The 12,881-nt window shown below is 47.3% G+C and overlaps 1 protein-coding gene and 1 pseudogene across 1 annotated transcript; both read left to right on the top strand.

Moving 5' to 3' along the window:
* Window positions 1–1,042: 1,042 nt before the first annotated feature.
* LOC124676790 lies at window positions 1,043–3,476 on the top strand (annotated as a pseudogene).
* Window positions 3,477–7,172: 3,696 nt separating this feature from the next.
* LOC124676780 (geraniol 8-hydroxylase-like) lies at window positions 7,173–10,497 on the top strand. Its single transcript, XM_047212814.1, has 2 exons — window positions 7,173–8,166; window positions 9,892–10,497. The coding sequence occupies exons 1-2, from the start codon at window positions 7,276–7,278 to the stop codon at window positions 10,495–10,497; spliced, it is 1,497 nt and encodes a 498-aa protein (XP_047068770.1). The 5' UTR covers window positions 7,173–7,275.
* The last annotated feature ends 2,384 nt before the right edge of the window (window positions 10,498–12,881 follow it).

The raw sequence follows: 12,881 nt of genomic DNA, 5'->3' as shown, positions 1-12,881 counted from the left end.
TGGAGGTAGTAACATAGATTAGTAACATGCACATGTTACTACTCTATGTTACTTCCCACTATGACTAGTCTAACTAAATACGTTGATCAGCGATCCATTAATAATCGACAACACAACAACAAAATCACTCACCAATTTGCATCCAAGCTGTCAATCGGCGAAGGAAGTAAGGAACCCAGCCCTACCGTCCTAGGCGGGGGCGGCAGCCTGCAGACAGACGGCAGCCAGGCGTGGGCTACAAGACGGGCGTCTTAGGCAGGGGCACATGGAGCAGCAGGCTGCCTGAGCAGAAAAACGGGTCGACGGCGCCCTGGGGGCGCCACAACTCGTCGCTATGTTTGTACCGGATTTATTGTTCGGGTTGGACATGGAGACTCGTGTACGAGGAGATACCTCCGGTTGAATTGGCATACCCAGAAAAAAAACCCAGCTGACAAGGCAATCAAAACCGGGTAAAAAAACCTGTTGAAGAGGTGGAAGGGTGCATTCTGAACGGTTTTCAAAGTTAGGAGGTGAAACTTGAACCAACTCAGAATTAAGGGTTGTAATGTGAACTTTGAGACAAGTTGAGAGGGGTAATGTGGACTTCTCTCTAAGAAGAAAGAGTGGGATATTTTCTGCAAAATAGAAAGGATCATGTAAAGCAAACAGTAGCCAATCTAGGGACTTGGCTGCAAAAAGTATTGCACAAATCTCAAAGCAAATGAAGGGAATGCAGCGTTGTGATAAGACCGAGACGCCCATACGTAGGTGGAGTTGCTTTTCCGGTAGAGCGGAAATGCTGAACCTACGGGCTGTTTACGGGATTAGGTGGAAGGCGTTGGTTGATGCAAATTTTATCTCATACCATGATTCAAGGGGCTGCAATTCTTTTGATTTGCTACACGTCATTCTGTAAGTGGATTCCGTAATATTCCGTCCGTGGCTGCAGCATTGTTGGTGGTAGAGAGCTTTCGGGTGTGGCAGCCGCCACCCTTCTAGTAGTCCATACATAATCTCGTACTGCCGCAGGTACACGACACTACTGGTCACTGGTCAGTGTTTGTTTACCCGAATAGAGATACGATGTCCGTTCTTCCCTGGGTGCCATGGCTCGTCGTCTCCTTCCTCTCCATCTACCTCGTCGACCTCCTCGCCCACGCACGCCGCCGTCTCCCTCCAGGTCCCATTCCCCTGCCACTCATCGGCAGCCTCCACCTCATGGGCGACCAACCGCACCGCTCTCTCGCCCGCCTCGCCAGGATCCACGGCCCGCTCATGTCCATCCGCTTGGGCGCGGTCACCACGGTGGTCGCCTCGTCCCCGGATGCCGCCCGCGAGATCCTTCAGAGGCACGACGCTGACTTGGCCGGCCGGTTCGTGAACGACGCCGTGGGCGACCACGCCAGGAACTCCGTCGCCTGGCTCCCCCACGGGCCGCGCTGGCGGTCCCTGCGCAAGACCATGGCCACGGAGCTCTTCGCGCCGCACCGGCTCGATGCGCTCCAGGGCCTCCGGAGCGACAAGATGCGGGAGCTAGTGGCCCACATCGCCCGGCTGGCGCGCGATGGCGTGGTGGTGGACGTCGGCCGCGTGGCGTTCACGACGAGCCTGAACCTCCTCTCCGGCACCATCTTCTCGAAGGATCTTGCGAGCCTCGACGACCATGGCGGGTCCAAGGAGTTCCAAGCGCTGGTGGGTGAGGTCATGGAGTGCGGAGCCTGCCCCAACGTGTCCGACTTCTTCCCGGTGCTCGCGTGGGCGGACCTGCAGGGGCTGCGACGGCGGTTGGCGCGGCTGCTCGCGCGGATGCACCTCCTGTTCGACGCCGAGGTGGACCAGAGGCTGCGCGGCCGCGAGGTGGGTGAGACCAGGAAGGATCACGACGACTTTCTCGACGTGCTGCTCGACGTCGCGGCGCGTGACGGCGCCAAGGCCGACCTGGACCGCGACACGCTCAGGGCGCTGTTCACGGTAACGATCGACACATGGTCACGCTCTTGTCTCGCCATTCATTTCACTGCAGCCGGGTGCCGTGATCGAATTCAAAGATATTCTCTACTTTTGCGTGGAAAAATTCGAATTCGAAGATATCCAAGATTTGATACTCCACTTGCTCCCATGAATAAGATTATTCTCGTTCTTTTCGTGTTTTATCTTTTACTAAAAGTTAATCTTTGTATGTAAAAAAAGAAATAAACTGGTATCATTAAAAGTTTTTTTTAATGCGATTACCCAGATACTATTGTTCAATTTGTTTGGACAAATTTCGGATTGAAATGCGCGTGCGCCTTATTCATAAAAACAGAACGAAGGTAGTATGTTAATATGCAAATTAAAAGATTAGTGAAAGGTAGGAATACTCTATATTCTTGCCCGAAGCGGTACATAATTAGAATGAACTTAATGAAAAATTGCGGCACTAGCCAGTTTTAAACCAAAAGTCTGAACTGATGGAAAGAGACTAGATAATGTATTTATATTCAACACTCCCCTCATGTCTAGACTATTTTAGTCCTTAGCGTGGGTTCGGTGTAGGCCGCAGAATTTTTTTCTTTTGTTTTAAAATTGCGTGAGCATGGTCTTGAACTTAAGATCTCTTGGCTCTGATACCATGAAAGATTGTTGCGCTAGCCAGTTAAACCAAAAGTTCAAACTGATGGAAAGAGACTAGGCATTGTATTTATATTCAACACTTCAAAACCTATACTATTTTCTTATTGTAATTTACCAAACATGTTTAGTACATTTGGCAAGTTATTATGTGACCATCACTTACTATTTTCTTATGTCAAAACACATATTATGTTTTGTGACCATCACTTACTATTCAACACGTCAAAACCTTTACTATATTCTTATTTCAAAACACATATTATGTTTTGTTGTAGGATTTGTTTCTAGCGGGGAGTGATTCGAGCTCTAGTGTGGTGGAATGGGCAATGACGGAGCTTCTTCGTAACCCAACATCAATGGTCAAAGTTCACGAGGAGCTCACACAAGTCATTGGCTGAACAAGAAGCATGAAAGAATCTGGCATCGACCTGTTGCCCTACCTCCAAGCTGTGGTCAAGGAAACCTTCCGGTTGCATCCTCCGGGCCCATTGATGTTACCACAACAGGTGCAAGCGACCGTAAGAGTCGTAGGTTATATCGTGCCCCAAGGTGCACGGGTGATGGTGAATTTGTGGGCGATAGGTCGAGATGAAAGCATCTGGATAGAACCAGACAAATTCATGCCAGAGAGGTTTTTAGGGAAGATGATGGACTTTAGAGGTGCGGATTTTGAGCTCATTACGTTCGGTGCGGGGCGTCGGATATGCCCTGGGTTGCCGTTGGCGATCAAGGTAGTGTACTTGGTCCTTGCTACATTGTTGAATGAGTTTCAGTGGAGGCTGCCACTAGAGGTGGAGAGGACCGGCATTGATATGGGTGAGAAATTTGGTGTGACACTCACCAAAGCTGTTTCGCTATGCGCTATAGCTACACCGATTTGAGCAACATTTTGTTATGATGTTAGACTTGCTATGATGTTTCATATTAGTTTGTGTTTTAACCCAGTACATGCTTTAAACATTAAAATGGTGGTTTGCTTTTATAGTATGTGTAAAAATGTATCATGCATGTGATTTCAAATTAACCCACAAGTCCACAACAATGGATGTTGCAATAGTAAAGACCATGTGTCTTGACACTAAATGAAGCTATGCATTGCCATAGGTAAAGAGCATTGTCTTTAACTGCACTAAGTGAATCTCTTGTTGAAGTGGCAAACCCTAGAAGAAGAGAAGAAGAAGGGCAAAAAGAAAAGTAAGTGGTAACAAGTGGACCCAGGATGTTATACTTGCTATGATGTTGAAGGGTTTTGTGTGAATAATTTATGTTGTTATGATTTTTTGTGAAAACAAACTTTCTCCTGGACTTGTGATCCCGTGTAATTCACTCTTGATCCAGATTTGGAGGAGTCATGACACATGCAAAAAAGAACCCACACACCATGACCAATAGAGAACCAATCCGAAGGACATGAAACACCGTTGAATCTTTGACCAAAATAGGATAGCATATCTCCACAATCATTATTGTAACCATCTAGATATTATAAGAAAAGTTTGCGTGCGGGGCCAAACCTATAACAGTACCTCAATTATGCTACTCCCTTAGCTCGATTATACTTGTGGAGGGTTTAGTTCAAATTTAAACCACAACATGTATTCTGGATCCGAGGGAGTATTCATATTTACTGATGAGCAAACTGAATCCTGTCAAATATAGGCATGAAAAAAAACAGAGTAAATGCACGCATGCGCGTTTCATGATGCATTAGCCAACGATCCTGCTTTTAAATTGTGATTCAGATTGTTGTTGATTCTATTGCAAAATTTTGTTCACAAAATAGCAACTTAACCCATTTAAGATTACTTGATTTATGTGATTATTTCAGTTACTAATCTGCTGTGTTGCTTAAGTGTACCAGCACGTGTGTCGCTGATGAACCGGTTTTTGTTCAATTTTTCGTAATTAATCAGACAATCATCTTTTTAATCAATTGAACAGGCAAAACTTTTACCTCGTGTATTTTTTTTTAAATCTGCTGTGCTGCCATTTTAGTACCTGCCCTGCAGAGTTACGAGCGCAATTTTTCCTCCTACGTATGGGGGTCTCGGTCTTATCTCATCCGTTGGTTTCTTCTGGATCAAAGCCTCATGGTGTTTTTGCAATTTAGTCCACCAAAACATCATAATCAACTTGCAGTCCACCCACCAGTAGAGGATAAATACTGCCTCGCATGACATATATTTCTTAGCTAATAACCCTAAGAGCATGTCTAACAGGCCCCGTATTTCGCTGCCCGTATAACGCTCGCATTTCGCTCCGTATCGAAAAACTGCTCCATTTCGAGCCATTCCGTCTAGCAGATCCCGTATTTCGCCCCGTATTTTCAAAAATAAAAACCCCGGGAAGTTCATCTTCATTGATCATACTATGGATCATACATACATTCGGATCATACTACGGATCATATTACATTAACCTACGTCTACTCGTCAAGGATGACGACGGGGATGAAGGCGATGGAGGCCGCCTCCTCCTGCGCCTCCCGCGCCTTCTGCGCCTCGAACTCCCGGACGGAGGCGATGGCCGCCGCCTGGTCCTCTGCCTCCAGCCGAGCTTTCTCGGCGGCTTCCGCCTCGGATTCGGCCACCGCACACCGGTAGGCCTCCTCCTCCGCTGCCGCCTCCTCTTCCTCCGCGCGGCCTCCGCTTCCTTCGCCGCTGGTGCTGCCGATGGTCGCCGCCCATGCCGCCTTGGACGCGCGGTCGCGCTGCCACTCGGCGAGCCACGCCTCGAACTTCGGGCCGCTCATCGACTTGAGCGGCGGGTCCTCGTGGTACCAGCGGCCGCCCCGCGTGAAGTCGCGGAGCTTCGCCGGGACGAACTCCGCGCCGTCGTACTTGCAGGCCGCGCGGCGGATCTTTTGCAAAAAAGCCGCCAGGCCTCCTCCACGTTGTCTGGCGAGCGGGATCGCTTCGATCCGCTCGCCGCCGAGGCGGTACTACAGCGGCGGGAATCCATGGCGGTGGCGGCGGGTGGAATGCGGCGCGGGGGAGGGAGTAATTTCTCGCCGGAGCAGGAGGAGGAGGCGGCGGCGCACGGCGGAGGTAGGGTTGCGAGTGAGGGGTTAACCCCTCACTCGCACCGGCGCCCAGTATAAGTAGGGGCGGCGGGGCCGATTTCCTGGGCCCCGTATTCCGTCGAAACGGGCCGGCCCGAAAGCGGGGCCTGCTAGACGGCCCAAATCGCGCCTGCCCCGTATCCCGCCGGAATTTTACGGGGTGGGCGCGTTATACGGGGCTGTTAGACCTGCTCTAACCAGCCGCCGTCCCCATTCTCTCCATCGACCTCATGTTTTTCTAGCCTCCAGGAGCTCGCCGACGACTGTGCCAACACTGGGAGCTCTACTCCGTCTACTGTTGTTCGTCCCTGTCTCCTTCCCGGATCTCCCACGCCATGGCCACTCCTTAACCTACCTAATTTGGGCAGGGATTTCGAGATCCCAGCCATCCACCATCCACACCCATGGCCCTACCCTGTACTCGGTGGCCGGGGAGCAGAAGCTCCGGCCCTCCTAATCGACTAACGCCGGGCAGCCAACACTCCCATGCACGAGCTAGGCGCAACGCCGGCCAAGGAAGGCCAGATCCGTCCATGGAGGTCCGGGGTCTGGGCCTACAGGGCCTGGATTCGAGGCACATGTGTTTTTTTAATTCTTTATTTAGTTCGGAATTTTTGTTCTGGGTCTGGTTTACTGCTTGCATCTAGATGGTCCCTTTTGAACCCATGTTGAATCCAGTGGAGTTTCATATATTCTTTCAAGTTTGAATGTGGTTTCTTAGAAGTTTATATGATTTTTGTATGAAACTGATTTGCTTCACTAAGTTGTGGATCATTATCTCTTGATACAGTTATAAATCCTCTAAGATTATGTCAAGATTATTCCATGTTCATGGCAGTGTTTCTTTACCAAATCTTGATATGTTTGCTGTGAGAATATTCGGGTATCTCAGTTTTATCTATGTGCGAAACTTGTATCTATCGATTGTGAATCTTGATACACTTGAAAATATTATCTTGATTTTTTGTGTAACAGAGGGGGTTGTGAATCTTCAGTCATATAATATGAAGTTTGTCTGAATCTTTGAAGAAACATGTATAAAACTTCAAAAGAAACCATGATAACATTTGTGCAGTTGGAAAATGTAAACTGAAAATGTTCCAGATTGTTTCTTTATTTACTGGATTGTTGAATTTTGTTCTTCAAATTTCTATGGGTACTTTCCTCCGATTTCCTTGTCCATGATGTAAAAAAAGGAATGATCAAAACTTAGGAAATTTCATCACCGTACAGTTTCCCCAAAAAATCGTATCCAAACTTAAAAAAATTGATAATAGAAATATTCTATTTTGATGTGGTTGATCATGACTTTTTCCTGAGAAATATACATAAAAATTGCAACAAGAGCAACCATATTTTTCGAATTGTTCATGATAACGTGATTAAGCATCGCAGCATTAAATTGAAAACAAGATAAGAAGAAAGAGTGGGATATTTTCTGCAAAATAGAAAGGATCTTCTAAAGCAAACACTAGTCAATCTAGGGACTTGGCTGGCTGTGGTAGAGAGAGCTTTCGGGTGTGGCAGCCGCCACCCTTCTAGTAGTCCATACATAATCTTGTACTATCGCAGGTACACGACACTACTGGTCAGTGTTTGTTTACCCGAATAGAGATACGATGTCCGTTCTTCCCTGGGTGCCATGGCTCGTCGTCTCCTTCCTCTCCATCTACCTCGTCGACCTCCTCGCCCACGCACGCCGCCGTCTCCCTCCAGGTCCCATTCCCCTGCCACTCATCGGCAGCCTCCACCTCATGGGCGACCAACCGCACCGCTCTCTCGCCCGCCTCGCCAGGATCCACGGCCCGCTCATGTCCATCCGCTTGGGCGCGGTCACCACGGTGGTCGCCTCGTCCCCGGATGCCGCCCGCGAGATCCTTCAGAGGCACGACGCTGACTTGGCCGGCCGGTTCGTGAACGACGCCGTGGGCGACCACGCCAGGAACTCCGTCGCCTGGCTCCCCCACGGGCCGCGCTGGCGGTCCCTGCGCAAGACCATGGCCACGGAGCTCTTCGCGCCGCACCGGCTCGATGCGCTCCAGGGCCTCCGGAGCGACAAGATGCGGGAGCTAGTGGCCCACATCGCCCGGCTGGCGCGCGATGGCGTGGTGGTGGACGTCGGCCGCGTGGCGTTCACGACGAGCCTGAACCTCCTCTCCGGCACCATCTTCTCGAAGGATCTTGCGAGCCTCGACGACCATGGCGGGTCCAAGGAGTTCCAAGCGCTGGTGGGTGAGGTCATGAAGTGCGGGGGCTGCCCCAACGTGTCGGACTTCTTCCCGGTGCTCGCGCGCGCGGACCTGCAGGGGCTGCGACGGCGGCTGGCCCAGCTGCTCGCGCGGCTGCACCAAGTGTTCGACGCGGAGGTGGACCAGAGGCTGCGCGGCCGCGAGGTGGGTGAGACCAGGAAGGATCACGACGACTTTCTCGACGTGCTGCTCGACGTCGCGGAGCGTGACGGCGGCAGCAAGGCCGGCCTGGACCGCGACACGCTGAGGGCGCTCTTCACGGTAACGACAAATGCTCTTCTCTCGACTATTCGTTTTCATTGCAGGCGGCTAGAGTGATCGATCATCAACAAACAAGTTCGAATTTTCAACGCTGTTCGGCTGCGTGTGCGTTCCCTCCTTATCTCCTAGTCGACATCTCCGTCGAAAGCGGCCATATGATATCCTGAAAAACCTCGTTTTGTCCTTCAGATTAATATTTTCATGCGAAGGTAGGTAGATCCTATTTTTTTATTATGTTTCACTAACGTTGAAAACCCTACGATATAGTGTTTCAAGATTCGGGTTTCTTTGTTTTCTCTGCTCACGTCAGGGCTGTGGAGTGTGAGGCGGTTAGGGCCTGTGTTTGAGGTTGTTTTACAAAAAAAAGTGCGTTGGTTCATAATTTGCAATACATGCATCGCCATGTATACACACACTTCATTTTTTTTACGGGAAGTCAGTGAGCAGCATGCCCCACAGACACTGAGACACATGACCACGACTAATATATTTCCTTTCTCTTTACTTTTTCCTTTTTGGTTTTTGATTTTGCAAGTTGATAAAAATATAAAATAATACTCTTTTAGTTACATAAGTGTGGCAACCGATATATTTTGAGTGCACAAGTTGCGCAAGTGAGATTTTTTTTCGGTTGCACATGCGTTGCACCTGAGATTTTTTCGTGTACACGTGGGCTGCGACTGAGATTTTTCTGGCTATACATGGGTTGTGACCGAGACTTTTCGGTTGCATATATGAGTTACAACTAAAAATTTTCTGCTAACGATATTTTTGTAGTTGCACATTGGTTGCAGCCAAGAATTTTCTAGTTGCCCATAGATTGCAACCGGGATTTTTTCGGTCTCAACAGAGATTTTTCTAGTTACACATACGTTACAACTGAATTGTTGCATATATGTTGCAACTGACTTTTTGGGTGCACCCTAACTTTTATTATTTTCTTCACTGCCATGCGTTGAGTTCGGAATTTTTAATCATATATATGAGTTAGCTAGTTGTTTAGTTAGTTTTGTGCATTCTTGTTGCAAACGTGTTCTTTTTTGGGTGAAGGCTAAAATTTTAGCGGTGGAAAAAATGAACTTAGTAGATAAAGCCTTTTGCTTCAACATGAATTTTTGTTTTAGAAAAGTTCAAGCCGCGACGAACTAAGGAAAAAGCACGTGAAGTAGTTGTCGAACTGAAAAGACACAACCAGGCAAGCCCAGAAAAGAAACACACAAGCACAAACTCAGTATAGCTGCGTACAAGCCCGGTCAAAAATACCAAAAGAGTCAACCTGGTAGTATTGAAGGATTAAAGTAGTAATCATATGGGTGGTCGACTGAATTTAGCAAATTCTCGGTCGCCTGAGACCTAGACGCTCCCAAATAATATAGTGCATGTGAGCAGTATTATCATATAAAAATAATTTTGTAACATCCCAATCTTAAATATTGTACAAGTATGTGCATACGCAATACAAGGGTCGAATTTGTATATAGTCAAGGATGTGCATTTATGGAAGGTACGGGTTCTACATTCTATATTGCCCATCATACATAGTCGTAGGTGAATTCAAAACATATACTACCTGTCCATAATAGGGTGTCAAAAATTTATTTAAATTTAAATATATCTATAAACTATTTAGTTCAAAGTTAGATAAATCTTTGACATTCTTTTATATACGGAGGGACTACATTCCACTGATAATTATGTCGCATCACATCTTATGTTTTGTTCTAGGACTTGTTTCTCGCCGGCAGTGATTCAACCTCCAGTATGGTGGAATGGGCCATGGCGGAGCTTCTCAAGAACCCATCATCCATGGCAAAAGCTCACAAAGAGCTAGCACAAGTCATCAGCTCGACAAGAAGCGTTGAGGAATCTGACATTAACCAGTTGCCCTACCTCCAAGTTGTGGTCAACGAAACACTCCGGCTGCATCCTCCAGGCCCACTATTGTTACCACATCAGGCCCAAGCAACCGTAAATGTCGCAGGTTTCACAGTGCCCCAAGGCGCATGTGTGTTGGTGAATTTGTGGGCGATGGGCCGAGATGAAAGCATCTGGCCAGAGCCGGACAAGTTCATGCCACAGAGGTTTCTAGGGAGAGCCGTGGACTTTAGAGGTGGGGACTTCGAGCTCATTCCATTTGGTGCGGGGCGAAGAGTGTGCCCCGGGATGCCATTGGCAATCAGGACAATGCACTTGGTCCTCGCTACGTTGTTGAATCGGTTCGAATGGAAGATTCCAGTGGAGATGGAGATGACTGGGATTGACATGAGTGAAAAGTTTGGTGTATCGCTCACCAAAGCAGTCCCTCTTTGTGCTATAGCTACAATGATTTGAGCCGAATTATGCACACTGTTTCGTCTCAGTATTCCTTTTAATCCAATTCATGATTCGGACTTAGCAAAAGTGGTCTTAAATTCTCGTAAGTACAAACATATATGAGAAGTCATTATATAGAGTCGTTGATACAGTAAAGCCTAAGTGGCTTGACAGTAAGTGAAGCTCTATGTTACTATACGTAACAGGTGTATCTACAGTAAGTGAAGCTCTACGTTACAATTACATAGGCGATGTATCTACGGTAAGTGAAGCTCTACGTTAACGTTGAAGTAATTACAGACCAAGTGTCTTTACCCTAAGTGAAACTCTCGCTGAGTATGTTGTTCTTTCAAGAAAAATGTGTCAGTAGGGTATGAGCTGGAGAGGAAGATAAGGCTGAAACGAAAAGATTGTAATCGGCAGATGGACCGAGGGTATTGTGGATGAATAAATTTGTATTAGTACGAGTTAATGTACGAGAAATGATAACGTGTATGTGTTCCTCTGCTGTATATGGGAATACGTTTTTTTTTTCAAAATGGAAGCATAGCCCCAGCCTCTGCATTCAAAGGATGCACATAACTTTTTTATATTAGATTATTCACAAAGCCTTACAAGAAAGATACAAAGATTAACTCGAAGCCACCTTTCTAGTGACAACTCGCTATATCTACAAGAGCGATGAAGGGGGTGACCATGAACAAGGCTAATACCCTCACAATACACCAACGCAAATCATCTAAAATCGAATCCCTTTCCAAGCCGCCCACTGGCGGGTGAGAAGCACAACCAGTCAAACAGACTCTCAGCGCAGTCTACCCCGCCAAAGGCCCGAGGCGCCTCGCCAGAACTTGCACCTAACCTACCTCGCCAAGGTCTACACATCATTGATACGTCTCCAACATATCTATAATTTCTTATATTCCATGCTACTTTTATGACAATACTCACATGTTTTATACATACTTTACATCATTATTATGCATTTTCCGGAACTAACCTATTAACAAGATGCCGAAGTGACAGTTCCTGTTTTCTGCTGTTTTTGGTTTCAGAAATTCTACAAAGGAAATATTCTCGGAATTGGACGAAATCAACGCCCAAGATCTTATTTTTCCACGAAGCTTCCAGAGAGCCAGAGAGGGACCAGAGGAGAGCCCTGGGGGCCCCACCCCACAGGGCGGGGCGGCCAAGGGGGGGCGCCCCCCTATGGTGTGGGACCACCAGGTCCCCTCCGAGGCTGCCCTTTCGCCTATAAAGTCTCCCAGATGTGAAAACCCTAAAAACATAAGCCACGGGACGAGAAAAGTTACGCAGCCGCCGCCATCGCGAAGTCAAGTTCGGGGGACAGAAGTCTCTGTTCCGGCACGCCGCCGGGACGGGGAATTGCCCCGGAATCCATCTCCATCGACACCACCGCCATCTTCATCGCCGTTGATGTCTCCCATGATGAGGAGGGAGTAGTTCTCCCTCGAGGCTAAGGGCTCTACCGGTAGCTATGTGGTTAATCTCTCTCTCATGTACCTCAATACAATGACCTCATAAATTGCCTTGCATGATTGAGATCCATATGATGAGTTTTGTATCGCTATTAGTCTATGTGTTACTCTAGTGATGTTATTAAAGTAGTCTATTCCTCTTTCATGATGTAATTGTGACAGTGTGTGCATCATGTAGTACTTGGCGTAGATTATGGAGTTAATTATTACTATGATAGTATTGATGTGATCTATTCCCCCTTTCATAGTGTAATGGTGACAGTGTGTATGCTATGTTAGTACTCGGTCTAAATTGCAAAGATCTATTATGCTCTAAAGGTTACTTAAATATGAATGCCGAATGTTGTGGATCTTGTTAACTCCGGCTTGAGGGAGCTCTTGTAGCCCTACACAATGAATGGTGTTTGTTATCCAACAAGAGAGTGTATGTATCACAAGTGAGGAGAAGTTATTTATTTATTATGTGATCAATGTTGAGAGTGTCCACTAGTGAAAGTAGGATCCCTAGGCCTTGTTTCCAAATACCGCAAACATCGCTTGTTTATTGTTTTACTCGCATCTTTACTTCCTGCAATATTACCACCATCTATACCACCTGTGTTTTACTATCTCTTCGCCGAACTAGTGCGCCTATACATCCGACAAGTGTATTAGGTGTGTTGGGGACACAAGAGACTTCTTGTATCTTAATTGCGGGGTTGCTTGAGAGGACTATCTTTGACCTCTACCTCCCCGAGTTCGATAAACCTTGGGTGATTCACCTAAGGGAAACTTGCCGCTGTTCTACAAACCTCTCGCTCTTGGAGGCCCAACATTGTCTACAAGAATAGAAGCACACGTAGACATCAAGCTATTTTCACGGCGCCGTTGCCGGGGAGGTAAGGTAAAAGGTATTCACATCCT

Source organism: Lolium rigidum, chromosome 1, assembly GCF_022539505.1.
Source record: "Lolium rigidum isolate FL_2022 chromosome 1, APGP_CSIRO_Lrig_0.1, whole genome shotgun sequence".
NCBI lineage: Eukaryota > Viridiplantae > Streptophyta > Magnoliopsida > Poales > Poaceae > Lolium > Lolium rigidum.
The sequence above is the reverse complement of the archived record's forward strand: the minus strand, read 5'-3'. Positions and strand labels throughout refer to the sequence as shown.

Bases quoted from the DNA above. Each gene is read 5' to 3' on its own strand.
- LOC124676780 (XM_047212814.1), top strand. From the start codon at position 7,276: ATGTCCGTTCTTCCCTGGGTGCCATGGCTCGTCGTCTCCTTCCTCTCC. The intron at 8,167-9,891 runs GTAACGACAAAT...GTTTTGTTCTAG, and splicing joins CGCTGAGGGCGCTCTTCACG to GACTTGTTTCTCGCCGGCAG.